The sequence below is a fragment of the Cervus elaphus genome, chromosome 12, assembly GCF_910594005.1.
Source record: "Cervus elaphus chromosome 12, mCerEla1.1, whole genome shotgun sequence".
In the NCBI taxonomy this organism is placed as follows: domain Eukaryota; kingdom Metazoa; phylum Chordata; class Mammalia; order Artiodactyla; family Cervidae; genus Cervus; species Cervus elaphus.
In genome coordinates this window covers 25,897,366-25,919,088 of record NC_057826.1, presented here as the reverse complement: position 1 = coordinate 25,919,088, position 21,723 = coordinate 25,897,366, and the positions used below count along the sequence as shown (strand labels likewise).

Sequence of the window (21,723 nt, the reverse complement as noted above, 5' to 3'; positions counted from 1 at the left end):
TATAAAGCTTTACAGGGAGGCCTGGCTTGCTGCAGTCCATGGGGTCACAAAGAGTCAAACACGACTGAGTGACTGAACTGAATCCATACAAAGTACTCAATTATAGTTTTTGAATAAATGAATGCATATGAATGTGTGGGCTTCCCTTGTGGCTCAGACAGTAAAGAATCTGCCTGCAATGCAGAATATCTGAGTTCGATCCCTGGGTGGCAGATCCCCTGGAGAAGGGAATGGCTACCCATATCTGACTCTCTGCGACCGCATGGACTGTAGCCCACCAGGCTCCTCTGTCCATGGGATTCTCCAGGCAAGAATTCTGGAGTGGGTTGCCAATCCCTCCTCCAGGTGATCTTCCTGATGCAGGGGTCGAACTCGCATCTCTTATGTTTCCTGCATTGGTAGGCAGATTCTTTTCCCCTAGCACCACATACAGAGCTTATCATACAAGTAGCAATTTTACTCATAAGCATTTACCCAAAAGAAACAAAAAGATATGTCTAAACAGAGAGATATGCATAAATGTTCACAGCAGTTTTATTCAAAATAGCATAAAACTAGAAACAATTCATATGAACAAATAAACATGTAATTCCCTGCTGGTTCAGTGGTTAGGACTCCGTACTTCCATCCCAGAGTTCTCTCCCTGGTAGGAGAACTAAGATCCCACAAACCTTGCAATGTGACCAAAAAAAAAAGAACAAATAAACAAAACGGGGTACACTTACTGGAATATTAGTAACAAAATGGAATGAACTACTAATACATCCAACAACACAGATAAATCTTAAAAGCATCATGACAAGTGAAAGAAACCATATGCAAATGGTTACAAACTTTAAGGTGCAATTATATGACATTCTAGAAAAGGCAAAATTATAAGGACAGAAAATAGATCAAGGGTCACCAGAGCCTGGGAATCTTGGGTGAAATTGGCTGCCATGGGTATGAACGAATATTTTGAGGTTACAGCAATGTTCCGTATCTTAATTACGGTGTTGGTTACATGACTACATATATTTTCAAAATTCATAAAACTGTAAATTTGTGGCTTCCCTGGTGGTCCAGTGGTTAAGACTCCACTCTTCCACTGCAGGAAGCGTGGGTTCAATTTCTGGTGGGGAACTAGGATCCCACATGCCTCATGGCTTGGCCAAAAATATCACAAGAAACTATAAAATTAAAATAGAGGAATTTTGTTGTATGTAAATTATATCTCAAACAACAAGAAAATAAGGTCCTATATTTTTTAAATCAATGAAAATGTATTTATTTAATAAAACAAAGTGAAGTGAAGTGAAAGTTGCTCAGTCGTGTCCAACTCTTTGTGACCCCATGGACTATACAGTCCACGGAATTCTCCAGGCCAGAATAGAGGTATGGGTGGCTATTCCCTTCTCCAGGGGATCTACCCAACCCAGGGATCAAACCCAGGTCTCCCACATTACAGGCGGATTCCTTACCAGCTGAGCCACCAGGGAAGCCCAAAATAATTTGTTTTATTCTTTTTCAATTTATGAAAATATATTTGATTCTCATTCCAATCAACATACCAAAAAAATTGAGTAGCTGTTTTGACTTACTGCAATGCATTTATACCAGAGGGCAGCAAAATAGGCAGAGTCCAAAGAAATAATCAGTTCGTCATTAAGCAGTTGTAAAAGCATTAACATTACCAATTGCACTTTTAGGATATGACATGCCTTTTCCCTTTCCTAACAGCTCCTTTGCTGATGCATTAGGAAGGAATCATGTGGGGAAAGCATAGTAAACTTATTGTTATCAGCTGCAGTCTCAGAGTTCATGAAATATAGTCCATGCAGAGATTTTTCCCAAAGAGCAAATAAGAAAAAGTCTTTCTTTTAAGGATGTAGTTAGTTGTTTTGGATCAAAACTTCCCTTAGAATATAAAATTCTAGAACTTCAACAAAGTAGAGAATTGTCATCATATCAAGAGTTTGGTTCTGAATTTCAGAAAATCTAAATTGTTCTCATATATCACAAGAAACTGGACCTGGCCTAATAATCTACTAGTACAATGATAACAAAAAAATTTTAAGCACTGAAAATGTTAAATGCAGAAAAGTTCTGTGTATATAAAAGAAAAAATAGCCAAACATGATTTATGTTTTGATAATATTTGATGACATCAGCTTCCTTTATCTGTGTTGTTCTTCCTTTTGACAAGTAAAGGAGCTTGGAAATGGCAGAGGCCCTCATCCACCTAACTATGAAGATTTTAGAGGAAATGGGTTTAAATGAGGTTAGGATTAGAAGAGAAACAACACAGGCAGCAAGAAAAGACGCTGACATTTGAAAACAAAAGAATTAAAAGAAGAGTTAGAATAACTTGAATTTGCAAGTAGTTCTACTCTTGCAGTGTTCATAATTGACCAAATATTTTCACATAACTCACCTCATTTCAGTTTTTGAATAACTACCTCCATTTCACAGATGAGGAACCAGGCCAGGACATCAAGTCACAGAGCTACTAAGTGGAGGGTTGAGGACAAAGAGGCGCTCATCTATGAAGGGTGAATTTCCCAGGGACTCAGAGGAAGGTGATTCCTTATCTACTAACATTCTACCCCTCATGTCCCTCTAGATTACATCAGCTTCTCTGCTTGAGGTAAAATGCTCTCAACCTAGAGTTTCATTGGGTGAATTTACTCAATAAATTGCTGTTTGCAACTTGCACACTATGAATTGCTTTAAGGTAGCTTTCCTTAACCGGTTAAGAACAAGGCTTTGGCAGAAAAGGGAAGGGAGCTCTGAGATGGGAACACAGGACACTGCCTGCAAGGAGGGCTAACAAAGGGAGGGGTCATAGGGCAGAGAGACAGCTGACAACACAAGAAAGCAAGAAAGTGTCTGCAGCAAATTAGGACTGGCAAGGGGCTGACTGGCCTTGAAGCCAGGTGCTACAATTTAAAATTGATTAAAGAGATGATTTAACAAAATCACAGAAACAAAAAGCCAGCCTAGCAGAAATTTGGAGAAGGGTGGGGACACAGTCTAAACTCAGACCAGAAAACGGGATTGTGAAGGCAGTTCCACTAGTTGAGCTACTGACTGCATAAAACATATTCTCTCTTCCTGAGGAGCCAGCCCACCATCTTAACAGTTACGTATGCTAGAGATTAAACATAAGTCAAAGGAAGAAACAATCTTTGCAGTTCCTAATGGGCACACATTTTTTCCAACCTTCACAAAGGTTATAAGATGTCTTCTCCTAGGAAGACGGCAACGGGTGATGGTGGTGCAAGATCCATTTGGGTTTGGGGGTAGAGATCTGTGTGAAAGATAAAGTACTCTATACTTGAAATAATCCCCACCCCCACCCCCACAGACACAAGATCCTCTGAACCACTCAAGTACTCTGTACCAAGCAGGTCAAACAAAAGTGAAATTTCTACCAGGTCATCCGCAAAGTTGTTTAAAAGCAAAGTGGAAAACAAAAAAAGCAGCTAACAACACTCTTGTACCTTGAATGCTTCTTTTAAAAAAGGCCTTACATCCTTCACACGACCAGACTCCATAGTGATATCCTGATGCATAATCGCTGCAGACAGCACAGAAGTGGGCATCCCTCTTTGAACTTGGACTAGCAACAGGGCTGGCACAACTGCTCCCACTAGCCTTCCTTTTCAATGTCTCCCTAGGGGCAAAGAGAACATTCGCTGTAAAAGAACATTGACGGTAAAACAAGGCCTTTCTAGAAAAAGGAACAGCATGAACACTGCCTCATGTATCTCTTTGCCCTCCAGGCTTCATAATAAATATATTCCAACAGGTGTGATCAAGCAAAAGTTTTGTTACTGATACCAAATCTATTAAGAGTCGCCCTGTCGGGATGGCTGGTGTCTAAAAGTGGATAGGTGAGTTTACACCCATCCACGCAGTGTGGATGAACACCGGTTACCATGGAGAACTAGCTGCAGCCATCAGGCTGTACATCTCTGTAATCAGTGACCACATCAAGTCTGGGTGGAAACAGTAGGGAAAAGGGGAGAGCAAAGGAGAAGAGGAGAGAGGGGGAGAGCATAAATACATGCCTGTCCCTTGAGACGGCTCTGAAGAAAGCAGGTGTTCAGTGCAGGGTGGAGAGAGGGCCAGGGCTTACCACAGAGGGAGGGAGAACCCACAAGGACACACCGGGCTAGTTCCTAATTTTGCTACAGCATGTTTCCTTTGGAAAGGACATGGTAGAGGTAATTGATTTATACATTTAATATGCTGTGGTTTAATGTACCCAAATATTAGCAGAACTCTGATTAGAACTTGTCCTCAGAAATAAGATATTTCTTCCTTTAAAAGTTGAATGAGAAGACATTATTTTTAAAAAGTTATCTACATTTTTCATATTCTCTTTTACCAATCAAAAAGTTCTTTAAAAAAGAAGAAAAATGAAGTTAGTGTGTAATACAGCTTTCTCAAAGTTTTATGATATTTGAAAGTAATAAATTTCAATATCAAATATGCTATAACTTAGTACTTGGGTTGTTCTGTAAAGTTATGCCCCCTCATGCTTCCCCCTATACCACCTCTGCCCTCCATAGCCATGATTATCATTAAAACTATCCGAGTTCAATCCCTGGTTGGGGAAGTAAGATCCCACAGGCCACATAGCACAAAATATATACGTGTATGTGTATAACAAATTGAATGCAAATAATCCATTATGTTACCTTGCACTTAGAGTTTAAGAATGTTCAACTAAAGTCCACATTTAGTTTCCCGTCAATCTTTATAAAATATTATTTAGTTCACTGTTTAAAAATTTGTACCAATGTTTGTCTTTTCACCTGTCTAGTATTTCATCAAGTTGTAATATCGATGGTTACTTTTATCTTGGACATAATTTGTCGTGAACACTAAGTTGTGATTTCACTTCAAGATAGGATGGATCTAACTTGAAAGTAAAAATTCCTTTTTCAAACTCAAATCACTTCAAGAAGAAAGTGATTTAAGTTAAATATTTTCCAAAGACAGTCATGACGTGAATTCTCCCCCACAACACAGATCTAAACGCTCAACTTTTTAGTAAGGACTAGAATAGCAGAATAGACATCCTAGAATTCAGAACATCAGATGTTTTAGGTGCTCTATGTGATAATGAAGACCTTGCATAACACATATCTTTCTTCTCACTAAATCATAAAGCAATCTGAATATCGGCCATAATATAATTCAGAATGAAGACTGGATTTACCTGTTCACAGGTAAGGTGTGTTCTAATGATCTGGTTTCACACCAAGGACTCTTTTGAGGTTCTGCATACAGAAGTGACGACTGGCAATGGATGGCTAAAGGAGAGAGGTGTCCAGGAGTTGGCCACAATACATTTGGGCTTGTGGTCTGTCGGCCAGGCCCATCTTCCGAGTTATTGGGAATACTGTAATTCATCACAGCAGGGCTATAGAATGTCATGGCTGAGTATTCATGGCGGCTCTCTACATAGGAGGAAGGTAAATATATGGGACCTGGCTCCAGGGGTAGGATGGATTGACCGCAGTTGTAGGAGACAGGAGAGTTAAGGCTAGATGGTGAGTTTTTGACATCCATGTCTTGAGAAGGTAACAGCTAGGGAAACCCCTTGTGAGAAGAGGCACAAAAGGACATTATAATGTTCTCAGAGTCATGGACAGGTATGGCTGTAAAGAAAAAAGAAAAGACATTTCTAAGTTACAGGTACAAGCATACTGTGAAAAAGGTTGACACATTTTTATTATATACACATATGGACCTAGAAATACATCCTGAAAAATATACACACAACCTCAGAGGGGTAGGAATAAAAGGCATGGCATTCAGTCAGGATGGCTGCTATCCAAAAGTCTACAAGCAATAAATGCTGGAGAGGGTGTGGAGAAAAGGGAACCCTCTTACACTGTTGGTGGGAATGCAAACTAGTACAGCTGCTATGGAGAACAGTGTGGAGATTTCTTAAAAAACTGGAAATAGAACTGCCATATGACCCAGTGATCCCACTTCTGGGCACACACACCGAGGAAACCAGATCTGAAAGAGACACATGCACCCCAATGTTCATCGCAGCACTATTTATAATAGCCAGGACATGGAAGCAACCTAGATGCCCATCAGCAGACGAATGGATAAGGAAGCTGTGGTACATATACACCATGGAATATTACTCAGCTGTTAAAAAGAATTCATTTGAATCAGTTCTAATGAGATGGATGAAACTGGAGCCCATTATACAGAGTGAAGTAAGCCAGAAAGATAAAGACCATTACAGTATACTAATGCATATATACAGAATTTAGAAAGATGGTAACGATAACCCTATATGCAAAACATAAAAAGAGACACACATGTACAGAACAGACTTTTGGACTCTGTGGGAGAAGGCGAGGGTGGGATGTTTCTAGAGAACAGCATCGAAACATGTATATTATTTAGGGTGAAACAGATCACCAGCCCAGGCTGCATGCATGAGACAAGTGCTCGGGCCTGGGGCACTGGGAAGACCCAGAGGAATCGGGTGGAGAGGGAGGTGGGAGGGGGGATCAGGATGGGGAACACATGTAAATCCATGGCTGATTCATGTCAATGTATGACAAAACCACTACAATATTGTAAAGTAATTAGCCTCCAACTAATAAAAATAAATGAAAAAAAAAATAGTCAACACATAAAAAAAAAAAGGCATGGCATTCATTTTCTTCTTCATTCACTTCCATAAAACTTTTGTTGTTAACTATAAGAATTTTCCACCATGAGAATTTAATATAAAATACTTTTAAAAATTAAAAAACACAGGGAGTTCCCTGGTAGCCTAGTGGTTAGGACTTTGGGCTCTCAGTGCTGTGGCCTGGGTTCAATCTCTGCGGGAAAAAAAAAAAAACAAACTTAAAAAATATAGGATTAAATAAAAATGCCAACCAGTTTTTTTTCCCATAGAAGTAGATAAATTCATTTTTAAATTCTTACAGAAAAATAAAAAAACCTACCTCAAAGGATAGATCAGTAAGCATGACAAGCATTAACAGATCTTCAAATATATTATGAATAGCCAATGATAAAAAAGGAATACATACGCCAGTGCACCTGTCAATGATCAATTTATTGCCTCTCACCTTCTAAAGCACTCTTCAATATACCCAATATATGTTCTATGGCAATGGAATTCCTTCAAGTATTTAAACTGAGCCCAGTGCTAAGAATTCTCGGTAGAGGGCACTGCAGGGACTGCAGGTGGAAGAGGCCGCTGTGATTTCTGGCAGGGGCAGAGGCTGACATTGTGGGTGAGAACAGCCAGTGGAGCCTGTGCTAGTCCAGAACGAGATCTTATCGCAAACTTGTAGCCCTGGCACGGCAAGAACCTTTCTGCAATGACCTGTTCAGACTATGGCCTGAGGAGTGAGAGAAGCTGTTCCCTGTGCAAGCTTCATCACCAGCACCTGCGTGCTCTGAAGGCCATCTGCTCCGGCGGGCAACTGGATTTCCAGGGCACGCCCACACCACCAGATGCTGATTGCCTGCTCCCCACCTGCAACTCCAGACCACTTCTGTCCAGGTAAACCAGTGAACATTTTAGTGGCCAAACCATCTTTTCCAAGGAGGTCCGAACACCCCCACTCCCCAAAGTTTGTTCTTCTATGGGTACTCTACCTCGGCTCTTGGGTGCCTTATAGAGTTTCTTACTTCTTACACTTAATCTCCCATCACAGTTGGTAATTCTTATATTAGACTTCTGTTGAACCTACTGTGTAGTTTTTCTCCTGACTGGACACACTGCTATGCAACAGAATAGAAAATCCCAAAACAGCAAATTTTAAAAGTCAAAAGTTTTTGGAAATTTGTCATATGATCAAGGTGATATCTCAAATCACTACAAAAACACTGGAACACAGAATAATCATTGAAAAAAGAAATGTATGCCAGAATAAACTCTAAGTGTTAAGAGAGAATTGGAAAGAGAAAGGAGAGGGAGGCAGAAGGGAGAGGGGGTAAGACAGGAATGGGGAGAGGAAGAGGGGGCTGCACAGGTACTAGAAGAAAGTGTAGATAAACCCCCTTATAATACAGGTGTAGGGGAAACCTTAACTATGACTCAAAATCCAGATGCAACTAAAAGATGTGCATAAAAGTACATAAACTCATGAAAGTAAATATCTGCATGTCATAAAATCAGCATAAGTCAGTGCTCACTTTGGCAGCATATATACTAAAAACCGGAATAATACAGAGATTTGCATGGCTCCTGTGCATGCATGACATGCAAATTTTGAAGCATTTCATATTTTTTCATATGATATCACATATATGTGGAATCTAAAAAAGGTACAAATAAATCTATTTACAAAACAGAAATAGAGTGAACGATGTAGAAAACTTATGGTTATCAAGGGGGAAGGATAAATTGGGAGAGGGACTGACATATATACATTACTATATATAAAACAGGTAACAATAAGAACCTACTGTATAGCACTGGGAACTCTACTCGATACTTCATACTGACTTACATGGGAATAGAATTTTTAAAAAGACTGAATGTGTATTTGTATAACTGATCCACTTTGCTGTATAGTAAAAACTAACACAACCTTGTAAATCAACTATATTCCACTAAAAATTAATTTTTAAAAACACCATAACTCAAAATGTTAATGAAAAGTTGGAAAAAAAAATACTCCTAACTCATATCAGAAACAAAGGGTTAATGTCTCTGGTATATAGAGAGAGCTCTTAAATTAAGATTTAAAAAAACCCAAACTTCATTAGAAAAATAGGCAAAAAACACAAAAAAGAACACATAAAAAGGAAGGCAAATGGCTCTTAAAACACATAAAAAGATGTTCAACTTTGTTCAATAAAGAGATACAAATTAAACTGTACCAAAATACCATTTCTCGCTGATGTTTGCCAAAAACTCAAATGTTTTACAACAGACTCTCTTGGCAAGGTTATGGAAAAAAACATGGACTGGCTTCTACACTGTTGGTGAGAATGCAAAATGGCACAACTTCCATGGATATTTGGCAATAGATAGCAAAATTACATATGCTTTGGACTATGAGTCCATACTGATGTTCAAATAAAATCATCTGCTACCATTGCAAGTGACTGTTACATCAGGTCCTCACTCTGATAATTAGTAATTAGAAGAAAAGAAACCTGTACTCTGCCTTCTTAAGAGGACCTGTAGTTTATCCCAAGATAGAGGGGGAAACCCTTTACCAAAGAATGTCACTCAATAAGTAGTTCAGAAAAATATTCAGATGGATAGATAGATAAAGCAGGCAAATAAATCAGAATGCTGATAATTACTGATTCCAGATAGTGAATATATGAACATTATACTAGTCTTTCAACTTTTCTATAACAGATTTTTCATGATAAGAAGCTTGGAGAAAAAACAAAATAATACAAGAAATTAAAAATGGAAACTTTAAAAAAAAAGTTAAAATATCTGGAATAATATAATTTGGGGAAGGGAACAATGACCTTTAATAATGAGACTGGTGGAGAGAGATCATTAAGAAATTTGCCTAGGGAAGTTCTCCACTTTCAGTATTTTCAGCTCCAGCTGGCACCTACCTCCATATGCAGGCGGCTTGGCTCTCTAAAGCTCCCAATTCCTTCTTCCTGACATTTTCCTTTGAATGCTCACTCCATTTGTCATCAAAACAATATATCTGTGGTGGTTCTAAAAAAATATCCACAGTCCTCAACACTCTTCCCTTCAAAAGATGGTGCCTAACCTCCCCTTTGAGTATGGGCTACATTTAGTGACGCCCTTCTAGAATAAATTATGGCAGAATGGATGGCATGCGCTTCCATGAGTAGGATGTAAAAGGCACTGCAGCCTCTGGCTTGCTCTCTTGGATCACTCATTCTGCGGGAAAGCTACCTGCCATATTGTGAGGGCACTCAAGTAGCCCTCCAGTGGCCTCTTGCCAACAGCCAGTATGGAACTAAAGCCCCAGTCTAACAGTCAGGTGACTGCAGCCCTGGACAATATCCTAGCTAAACTGCTTCTGGATTCCTCTCAGAAACCACGTGAGATGTTTGTTGTTTTAAGTTGCTAAACTTGACGACAATTTGTTATAGAGCACTAGCTAATGGTACAATACATGCATGCATGCTAAATCGTTAGTCATGTCCAACTCTTTGCGACCCTATGGACTATAGCCCTCCAGGCTCCTCTGTCCATGGCAGGAATACTGGAGTGGGTTGCCATGCCCTCCTCCAGGGGATCTTCGTGACCCAGAGATGGAACCTGAGCCTCTTAAATCTGTAGCATTGGCAGGCGGGTTCTTTACCGTTAATGCCACCTGGGAAGCCCAACTGGTACAATATCCATGGAAAAATTCATCATTTTCCTCCCCCAAGCCACTCATTTCCTATTTGTGTTAATGACAAAGCCCATTACAGTTATCTGTCTTCTCCCCTTCATCCAGCTGCCTTTCATCAAACCCATCATGAGTTTTTCTCTCCCTTATGCCTTTCCCCATTAAGTCTTTTGCCACCATTGGAGCAAGCTCTTGCTACTTCTTACCTGTGCATCTTAAATAGGTTCTTCACTGCTCCTAGACTCCAATTAGCTCTCTCCAGGGCCCCTGGTGGGCTGCCATCTATGGGGTCACACAGGGTCAGACACGACTGAAGCGACTTAGCAGCAGCAGGGCCCCAGATTAACATTCTTAAAAACTCAGCTCTGAGCAGCCCTCTGCTCCCCACCAGCCTCTTCTAAGCCATGCTCCTCTAACGGTCAAGGCATTCCACTATGTTGCCCCAACTCATCACTCCACTCTAACCTCCCTCATTTTCCTACAGAAAACCTGCCACGTCCATAAGAAATACACAGAGTCCATTGTGAAGTGGTTGGCATTCTATGCCTTAACACTTTTTTCAAACTAGCACCCCTGTTACATGAGAACTACACTGAATCCTTCTTGGAAGTGGTAACAGTGGAGTGGGAGAGTAAGAAGTACGTACAATTAGGTTTTAAGCTCCCTGAAAGCACACACTATATTTTAGTCACCATCCAATAGAATGCTATAAATATCTATTGTAAGAAAAGAATATGAAGAAACCTCCCTGGCAGTCCAGTGGTTAAGACTCCACATTCTCAATGCAGGCAGCACAGGTTTGATCTGTGGTCAGGGAACTAAGATCCCACTTGGTGCAGATTAAAAACAAGGAAAAAATGAAGAAATGTGTCAAAAATATATACTTTAAGCCAGTAAAGAGTATTAATCAAAGATGGAGCACTTTCAGTAGGCATGGTATTAAGCAGATACAGAGGATCTAAAGGAGTCCCAAGACATGCACCCTGCCTTCAAGGAGCCATGGTGCCCAGTAAGGGAGGCAGGCAGACCAGGTCAAATGACAAGGAACTAATACAAAGGTGCTACCACTTCCAATCAACACGGACTGACCACAAGGGGCTGGAAAGAGAATGGTAGCTGAAGATGAATATAAGATCAAGGAAGCTTTAAAAAATATCTATGTGTATTTATCAATCATGAGCCCAGGATTCCATATTTCAACTACTTAGATTCCCAGTCAACGTATATAACCCCTATTCCTAAAAGAAAATATGAAGGATAAAGCATAATGCTAATTATTGTCAAAACTAGCAATTTCCAAACTTTAAAAAGCTGTAGTAAAATACACATCAAGCTTACCACCTTAACTATTTCTAAGTTTACAGTTCAGTAATGTAAAATACATTCTCTTTGTCATGCAACCAATCTCTAGAACTCTTCATCTTGCAAAACTAAGGCTCTACACATGTTAAACAACTTCCCCATTCCTCCCTCCCCCAGCTCCTTGGCAACCACCATTCTACTTCTCTCTGTATGTGCTAAGTCACTTCAGTCATGTCTGACTCTTTGTGACCCCATGGGCTGTAGCCTACCAGGCTCTCTGTCCATGAGATTCTCCAGGCAAGAGTACTGGAGTTGGTTGCCATTGCCTTCTCCATCTGTCTGTACAGATTTAAACTGTTTAGTACCTCACATAAGAAGAATCATACAGTATTCGTTCTTTTGTGACTGGCTTATTTCACCAAGCCTAATGCCCTCAAGGTTCACCCATGTTGACACAAGTGTCAGAATTTCTTTTTTAAGGCTGAATAATATTCCACTGATGTTTACACCACATTGTGTCTATCAAGGAAGGTCTTTAATAGAGATCCTTGAAAACATTTATAGAATCATGGAAATAACCTGTTAGAGTAAGCGACTGAATACAGGAGTTGGTAATTAGGTCACTGGTAGCCTTTAGATGTCAGCTCCAAAATTGACAGTACTGTTAGGAGGCTTTTTATCCCTCCATTTGTCCTAAAAACACCTCTCCCATTTCAATCCACCTACACATACACCTGCTCACTGTGCTTATGTTTTCCATACTGTACCTCAGTGACTGTATTTTAGTGCATTATTTTTGCTAAATGATCTGAGCATCTTATGTGGCCAAGTATTTAATCAAAAGACATTTTAAATATTTTAAAACACAACTTAAACAGTATACGATTGAGAACAAAATACTTAAGGTAATATGTATAAAAATTATATGTATTCATAATGCAATCTAGAAGCAATATTGAAGTATAGCTGATTTGGGCTTCCTAGGTGGTTCTAGTGGTAAAGAATCCACCTGCCAATGCAGAAGACATGAGACTTGGATTCAATCCCTGGGTCCGGAAGATCCTATGGAGAAGAAAATGGCAACCCACTCCAGTATTTTTGCCTGGAAAATTCCATGGACAGAGGAGCCTGGTGGGCTACAGTTCACAGGGTCCCAAAGAGTTGGACACGACTGAAGTGACTTAGCATGCATGCACACAGTTGATTTACAGTATTAAATTTTTATTTCTTGAACTTAAAACAAGATGGCTTACACAATTTAATAATAATTTTAAAAAAGCATATCCAAAGTTTGGTGTGATCACCATGGTGAGTACCCCAACTTTCTTATACAGTTATTTAGTCATTAAGTCATGTCCACCTCATTTGCAACCCCATGGACTATAGCCCACCAGACTCCTCTCTGTCCATGGGATTTCTCAGGCAAGAATCCTGGAGTGGGTTGCCATTTCCTTCTCCAGAGGATCTTCCCGACCCAGGGAGCCAACCCACATCTTCTGCCTTGCAGGCAGATTCTTTACTGCTGAGCCTCTGGGTAAGCCTATTTCTTATACAGAACACTACTCACATAAACTTACATAAGGATAAGTTCAACACTCTCAATCATCAAATGAAGATCAAATTATATTCAAGAAATTAAGCAGAAAAGCAGTATATTTTAAAATAAGAATTTGAAAACAGGCTTCAACATAATACTCAACTTTTAAAAACCAATTAAATTGTTTAAACAAAAAAATCATTCTCTGAACATTTTGGCCAATCAAGGTTGGACTGACTTTCATGTTGCCTCAACTTTACATTGCCCAAAAGAAATGTATTTGGCATTTCAGCTTAAGTAACTCAGGAAAGCCAACCCACTAAACTATCAGAAAACCAAGGCTATCTTTTCCTTTCATTAGGCCTCTTAAAACCATCAAGTTTCTACGAACACAAAGTGATGAATAGTAGCAAGGAAACCCATGAACTTGAAATAATACTCCCCATTATCCAGTTTGAAAGAGAAAACGCCATTTAAAATGAAAATGACTTCTATCTCAAGAGCAAAGAATCAATCCCATTGAACTTTTTCACCTACAACTGAAATGTTCACTCTCAACCCAGAAATGCTGAAATAACCTGTCAGATGCATACCGCAAAACAGCAAATGCCAGGAGATTCATCCAGGCAATCAAACGGACACCACAGCAACTTTGTTTAGAAAATACGGGTTTTATACATATCCACCAACTTCTCTGGGATTTCCACACACACCCCAGTACCATGATAATTAATGTGATAGCTGGTTGCTGGACAGTGCTTACAAGGATGTGCTGGGTTTTGGTTGGGTACGTTTTAAATTATCCAGATTCACATGACAACTATTTGTCACTGGAGTCTTTGGTAACTAATAACTTGGTAGCCAATGCAAAGGGTTTTTTCCTTCTTAAGCAAAGACACAACAAAGGGTGATGAATTTAAATCACTGCAGGAGACCTGGGACACAAGAGAACAGGTAGCAAAAGGAAAGTCTTCTCCACTGGAGGTCTAGAAAAGTGAATAAACAACCTGTGGTCATTTAAGCAGTTCTGCTCTAAACCAGGAATATAAACTGACTGAAGGAAAGAATTCCCAAAAGAATAAATTTCTACAACGATGTATGAACTGGATTTTCCCGACACATTGGTTTGAACATCTAAGCATTGCCTCTGTGACCACAAGCTCTGGTGGTGGTCAAGGAAAAACAGTCTCTAAACACCTTAATTGCTGGGCCTGGCAGGTGTAGAATTTCACCAGGCCAACAAAAGAATGTGTACCCGGACATCCCAAATCAGTAAGTAATCATTTCTTTGCGTGCTGGCTTTAATTCCTCACTATGGCCTAAAACAGGTGGCCCATATCCTTCATGATGAACAGCCCTTGTCTTCTGCCCAAAGTTCTCTCTCACACACTCCTCCAGCACACACACCTGTGTGGAGCCCTCTCAGGTCACATCTGTGTCCAGCACGAAAGCTTTTTGTACACATGGGATTATACAGTGTTCTAACGTACTAGCTGGGGAATGCACTACAGCTCTTAAACTAAAAAATAATTTTTTAAATTTTTAAAAAGTTTTTAAAAATCCAAATATTGACAGCGATTCCTTGGCAAAGAAAAGGGCAGGCCCTAGAAATGGCACAAAGACATTCTAGAAAGAGTAGACTGATTTTTATCAAAGTGCCTATTAAGTCTGGTTAAAAAAAAAAAATCAGAAGGCAGTCACCACCAGGCCTGTTTTTATATATATTCTTGTCCAGAGGACAGAGCAGAACACTGGGCCCAATGCCCAGCTGTGCCTGAAGGCCAGGTGACCTTAGACAAATCACATAAACTCCGAGTTCCCACATCTTCAGTAAAAACGGGGACCTCACACGGGTTTCCCCCTTCTCACAGTGCTTAGAGGATGAAGCGAAATGATGTACGTGAGAGCGTCCCACAAGGTGTCATTACATATCCAAGAGGATCAGGTCAGTCTATCGGTACGCCACTGAATATGCTTAGAGTGTTAGACAGGACTTAGAGACGATTTAGATTCAGATGCCCTTCTGGCCACCCTGAAGATTTCTGCCTCCTAATTCTCTTACCTTCCTGACAGTCCACTGTCACTGTCCAAAAAGCTGAGCTGCAAGTAGCCTGCGTGGGACACAAAATACCACATGCTCCTATGCTGTATTTTCCAGTCTGCCCATCACACTTGTCCAAGCATTCAGCACTAACACCCCACATCTGTGCCTGCAGAAGTCATAAACTCACATTCACAAAGCAGACAATGGTAGCAAACGAAGCAACAAAGAATTAATCTCAAAAATATACAAGCAACTCCTGCAGCTCAATTCCAGAAAAATAAATGACCCAATCAAAAAATGGGCCAAAGAACTAAACAGACTTTTCTCCAAAGAAGACATACAGATGGCTAACACACACATGAAAAGATGCTCAACATCACTCATGATTAGAGAAATGCAAATCAAAACCACAATGAGGTACCATTACACGCCAGTCAGGATGGCTGCTATCCAAAAATCTACAAGCAATAAATGTTGGAGAGGGTGTGGAGAAAAGGGAACCCTCTTACACTGTTGATGGGAATGCAAACTAGTACAGCCGCTATGGAGAACAGTGTGGAGATTCCTTAGAAAACTGGAAATAGAACTGCCATATGACCCAGCAATCCCACTCCTGGGCATACACACCAAGTAAACCAGATCTGAAAGAGACACATGCACCCCAATGTTCATTGCAGCACTGTTTATAATGGCCAGGACATGGAAGCAACCTAGATGCCCATCAGCAGACGAATGGATAAGAAGGCTGTGGTACATATACATCATGGAATATTACTCAGCCATTAAAAAGAATACATTTGAATCAGTTCTAATGAGATGGATGAAACTGAGCCCATTATACAGAGTGAAGTAAGCCAGAAAGATAAACACCAATACAGTATACTAACGCATATATATGGAATTTAGAAAGATGGTAACAATAACCCTATATGCAAGACAGAAAAAGAGACACAGATGTATAGAACAGACTTTTGGACTCTGTGGGAGAAGGCGAGGGTGGGATGATCTGAGAGAATAGCATTGAAACATGTATATTATCAATTGTGAAACAGATCGCCAGTCCAGGTTTGATGCATGAGACAAGTGCTCAGGGCTGGTGCACTAGGATGACCCAGAGGGATGGGATGGGGAGGGAGGTGGGAGGGGGGTTCAGAATGGGGAACACATGTAAATCCATGGCTGATTCATATCAATGTATGGCAAAAACCACTACAATATTGTAAAGTAATTAGCCTCCAACTAATATAAATAAATGGGAAAAAAAAAAAGCAGACAATGGAAGGAATTTAAAAAGTATGTTTTAGGTGTCAAGTGTCCTTGATGTGTATAGGTGGCTACTTGCCAATCATTAGCCTTAACTGTATCTTTCCCAAAGAAAAATATTAATGCTCCCAGTTTAATATTAGAAATAAAAAACACTCTAAAATCATCATGCAATCATCATTAATAATTGACTCACATGCAACTCTTAAGACCATGTACAGGTATTTTCCAAAATGAGAAAACTAATTTCCCCCATAGCCTACTGAGTTGGACAGGAGATAGGATTTTGAGGGCTTGAATACAGGAAGAGGACAAAGCCTCAGCCCCACGGTCATGACACTGTCAGGGTGGGGGTGGGACTGTGGAGGGCAAGCCCATCAGCCTTCTCCTTCATCATCAAGTCTGCTCCTTCCCAGTACCAACTGTCAGTGACAATGCTCCACTTTTAGGAAACCGAACCATATTAAAGTATTTGGAGGAGGGTGGAGGAGAGCTGTGGGTGAAGATATTCAAAAGGACGTGACCATTGCAGAGTTGAGCACATTCAACTCTCCTGCCAGTCCAGGGTCTGAGAGTAGAACACAAAACATTCATCAACAAAACTGCAGTCCTGCTTTGTGGAAATGAGAGTCCAGTGATTTGTCTTTCCAGGTGACCCCCATTCTTCTGTCCTCTCTCAAGGACACCTGCAAAAGATTCCCTTCGTAAAGCCCTTAACTATTATCAAGAGCTGTAACTGTTCCAGTCAGAAATGCCAACTACCCAGTTTGCTGGTTTTGATAAACTTGCCAGTCTGCGTATGCTGGTCACTGCCAATGTAGTTCTCCGAAAGGTAAGTTGTATGCACATTTAAAAGACAGGCTCTTGTTTTTCACAACACCAAGGAAAAAGGAAAACGACATCAATCTGACATATCTTTATTAGGAGTGCCTAGCAATTATAGGCTCCTGCTTACTGAAATGAATTATGTATTAAACAGGAAACAAATATTGGTTTATAAAAGATGTTATATCTATGTCCTACAGAAAAATCTAAATTTCACGACATGGGCAAAGAAAAGAAAAAAACTGACATCTACAAATAAATTAGGCACAGACCTCAGCTCCTATTAGGGAGATTATTAAATATTTTAACCTATGTAGTCTCAATCACTCTATATTTTATTTTAAATGACTACAAATTGTCATTTTCAATTCTTATGCTTCTCACTATTTGATAATATGTAATTTCAAGTAACTTTCTTAATCTCAAATATAATAAAAGTATCTTTTAAAGGCAAGGTTATAAAAAACCATATATTCTATTAATATTACATAAGTAATAAATGTTTTAAATGGCCTTGTATTTCAGTTCAGAATAACGAATGATGCACACTGTAACCAAAGGCTTATACCACGATGGGATCCGAATTTGCTAAGAATTAAATCTATTAGCCCAATATAAATTTAACATGTAGTCCAAGTCTCTGGTTTCCCATTTTCAAAATAGTTTTGTCTTTGCTTCAATTTATCCCAAGGGGACAGAATTAAAACAAAAATATGACAACCTGGCTCATCCTCAAAAAAGGAGGAGAACTGAGGTTTTCTTTTGAGAAAAGCAAAGGACAACAATTATTTCTGACTAAGAATATATTAAAGAGCAACACGATATAGTCAGCAAACAGATAGTGATTTCCAGAGGTTGGGGTTGAGTGGAGAGGGTCAACTACAAAGGGCACTTCTGGGGTTGATGGAAGGGTTCCATGCCTTGATCATGGAGGGGATTATACGACTGTGTGCAAATGTCAAGATTCAGAGTGTGATATACCTGAAGAGGCCAGATTTTACTCTATGTAAATTATACTGTAATAAGCTTGACTTTTCAAAAAATGCTATATGTATAAAACTGTGCTTGATGCTGAATGATGAAGTCTAAAATTCAAGTATACATTTCTCAAGGATTCTAAATGTAATTACCAAAAAAGTGCCAGTAAATTGTTCAAGTTCAGCCTTCAGTATCCTATTATTATTTATAGATATTATGTGAAATGATTCAAAACATGATTTTAAATTATTAAAAGATGTATCTTGAATTACCTGTTGGACACACATGTGTAGAAAACTGTGGTGTAATATTCTTAAAAATAGACATATCAAGTGCTAATTATATTTTGAAGGGTTGAATCTACTAAATCTATGTATTCCATTTTATAAATTGAGAAATGTAAATGGTGGTATGATTCATTTGTATCCCTCTATGAAAGATGTCCTAAACGTTTTTTAAATTGACTTCAGAGACTTGTATGTCTTAAATGTTACAGGAGACTGGCAACTTTTGAAATAAAAATGGTTCTGTAACTCAAATTTAAAAAAAAAAAGCTTGAACATAAAATGGAATCCTAAGTTTTACGCTTTACCACCTGTTGATAAACAGATCCAAACATTTTCCCCTCTTCTAGAATGTAGGCAGAAACATAGGTTTTTCTGCAGGACAAAGACAAAAGCCAAAGAATAAGTGTACAATGTTTTTTTCATAGTCACAGTACATTTACTTTTTACAATACCCACAGCACAAATCTTTCCACATGTTCATTTTTTAAATAACAAACCTCTTTCCCAAACACAAAGGAAAACAGCTACTGTGAGTCTGGAAACTTAAAACAAAAATAAAAATTCCCAATGGAATGCCTATGTAAATACTAGAAACCTAACAAAATACAATCTTTCCTCAAAAGTGTGCCAACACAAAGCACAAAGCTGTTTTTTATGAAGCTAGTAAAATTAAGTCAACCTTATTTTCCTAAATATTCACCCAAATCCAAAGTTTTGTTTTTCACAAAAATAATATTCCCTTGACTTAATTTAATATCCAACATTAATTAGGCAGGAACGGGGAAACAACGGGTTAAGACAACAGCGGCGGGGTTCCAGGTCAGCACATGAAACAGTCTAGGTGATCTCAATCTCGCTCCATCCGCCAGCAAAGAAGTTAAATCTGCTTTTCTGGTATGACTAAGGTTTCCCAGTTAAATACATTTAAAAGTACTAGCTACCTGCCTGATACATGTACGTCTTCCCAGGCCCACAAAACTCAAGCATGAAGTGCCCTGGTCAACTTTCCTGTCACCATTTCATCCACGGTCGGGAAATTCCTAGAGAATATAGAGGTTTTTCCTTCGAAAACGTCTATTAGCACAATGAACCCGGAGCTTACAGGCACAAACTCATTAGTTAATACGCCAGTCTCTTGAATGAAAATATTTAGTCAAAACATGAAATGTCTGTTTCCAGTAATTTTCGAGGGAGGGGGGCGGATTAGGGGGTGTCTTTTATTGTTCTCAATATTACTGTTTTCCCACCGTTGGATTTCAAACATTAAATCAGGCTATTAAATCACACCTGGAGAGAAGAGGCACTTACCTTCCGTGTGCACACCAGCCTAGCAATCGCTAACCCGCGGCACGTGCTTTCCCCGGACTAGTTCTGTGCCCCGCACGCGGCTGGGGCACCCCGCAAACGGAGAGCGAGCGCACCCCGCGCAGCCCAGACCCAAACGCCCGCCTGCACCCGCAGCACCGGATGCCAGTCGCAGCCCAGGATGGTCCCCCTATGGTCGGGTTCCCGCCGCCCCTTATCTGCTCTGCAAGTTTCCAGAGGCGTCTCTCGAAGCCTCCGCGCTCGCAGCGGCCTAGCAGCAGGGGCCGGGGAGTGGATATCCGAAGGGCCAGCAGTCCGACACACTGCAAAGATCACGAACGACTTAACTAGGAGCCGCTCCTTCCTCTTATAGACGCGAGGCGGCGGGGGGCGGGGAGGGGTGGAGATGCCGAGAGCCCACGTGACCACCTAGCCTGCGGCCAGGAGATCGCAGGAGGACCCGGGCTGCCTGCCTCGCTATCCACGCTCACCTGAGCGAAGTGGGAAGCCCCAGGGCAGGGGCTGTCACCGTCCAGCGCCCCACTGTCACTCTCAGGGGGCGACCAGGCACACACGGCGCCCCTCCCAGGTCTTGGATTCGGGAGATCTGGGGCCTGGGCCTGCGATTGTGCATTCCTAACAGGTGATGCCGAAAACTGAAGCTGCCGGGCTAGGGGCCTCGCATTGACGGGCGACTCCCCACACTCTGAGCCACGTTGAGTCCGAGAGGAGCTGTATGCTTCGGTGTCATTAACTAGAGAACTCTGCCTCTTTAAGCGAGGCGTTGGATTTGCCCAGTCCCCAGCGGCAAGTGCCCCCGGAGAGGCGAAGCCTCGCGGCACGGGTCGGGAGGTGGCGGGGGTGGGGGGGAAGGGTTCTCATCTCTCAAGGGCTGACTGGGAAGTTCGTCTCGCGCTAGAGCAAGATCCCGGGAAGCTCCTTAAGCTCACCTACTGCAAGGAAGCCCAGGGGATCCGGGGCGGAGAGGTGGTACTGTACTTCTCTGCGGAGGCGGCCCCGGTCCCCGGTGGCGCCTCGGTCAAACTCTCTCCGCAGGCGAGCGCCCCCTGGTGGTAGTTCCAGTTTCCCAGGTCTGAACGGTCCCCTACACGCTTCTCACCCACCCCATCCGGCAGTATCCCACAGAATACAGACTAATAGATTTAAGTCATTAATATCTATACCCGTGGCAAACGGACACGGTTCTTGATGCAGTTGCAGCTCCAGATCTCAGATGCAGGAAGACCAAAGGGGCATATCGAAGGAAACTTTTGCAGACTTAAGTGCTGGGATTTAATCAAAAATAACCTAGAGGGACGCTAGTGTGCTCTGGGCTTCTAAGAGTCAAGTCCACAGGTGGTGGAGACACGCTCCAAATATGGAGAGTCACCTACTTTATAAACAATGGTTATCAAAAATTTGTACTCTCCCCACCTCCAAGTTTCATTAAAGCTTGGACTCCTGGATTCTCTCAAGTTGTAGGGCAGAGTTTCCTTGTCCTTGAGGCTGAGAAGTTTAGACACGAGAGTGTATAGCTGGCAAGATCCACCCTGTGGAGGATGGTAGAAGACAAAATGCTTATCTTTGCCAGCCTTTGCTCCCCTGTTCCTTTTCCTAGGTATTTCTCCAGTATCTAATACCCATGTGCTTTTTCCTTCATTTCACTTTAAGGAGAAAATTTTAAAGGATGGTTTTTTTTTTTTTAATCAGTTCCATTTGTTAGTACTTGTCAACAGATACCCCAGAATGAAAATTATTATGAAGGAATTCCAGTCATGCATGGGCCAATGAGGAGACAAAGATTATGGAACAGTTAAGAAAACTGACATCTATTAAGTATCTGCATCATGCCAGAAAGTGTGT

General features: G+C 40.7%; 1 protein-coding gene and 1 non-coding gene across 2 annotated transcripts in view; one reads left to right on the top strand and one right to left on the bottom strand.

Moving 5' to 3' along the window:
• Positions 1–20,171, bottom strand: part of ESR2 (estrogen receptor 2) — a 59,089-nt gene extending 38,918 nt beyond the window's left edge. The window contains exons 1-3 of the mRNA XM_043920939.1: positions 19,864–20,171; positions 5,210–5,651; positions 3,483–3,655 (exon numbers count right to left, since the gene is read on the bottom strand). Of these exons, the coding sequence (XP_043776874.1) occupies positions 3,483–3,655; positions 5,210–5,562 (526 nt within the window). The 5' untranslated portion in view covers positions 5,563–5,651; positions 19,864–20,171. The remainder of the gene's footprint in view (positions 1–3,482; positions 3,656–5,209; positions 5,652–19,863) is intronic.
• Positions 8,165–8,268, top strand: LOC122706010. Its single transcript, XR_006344271.1, has one exon. It is a non-coding gene; the product is annotated as a U6 spliceosomal RNA (small nuclear RNA).
• Positions 20,172–21,723: the final 1,552 nt, after the last annotated feature.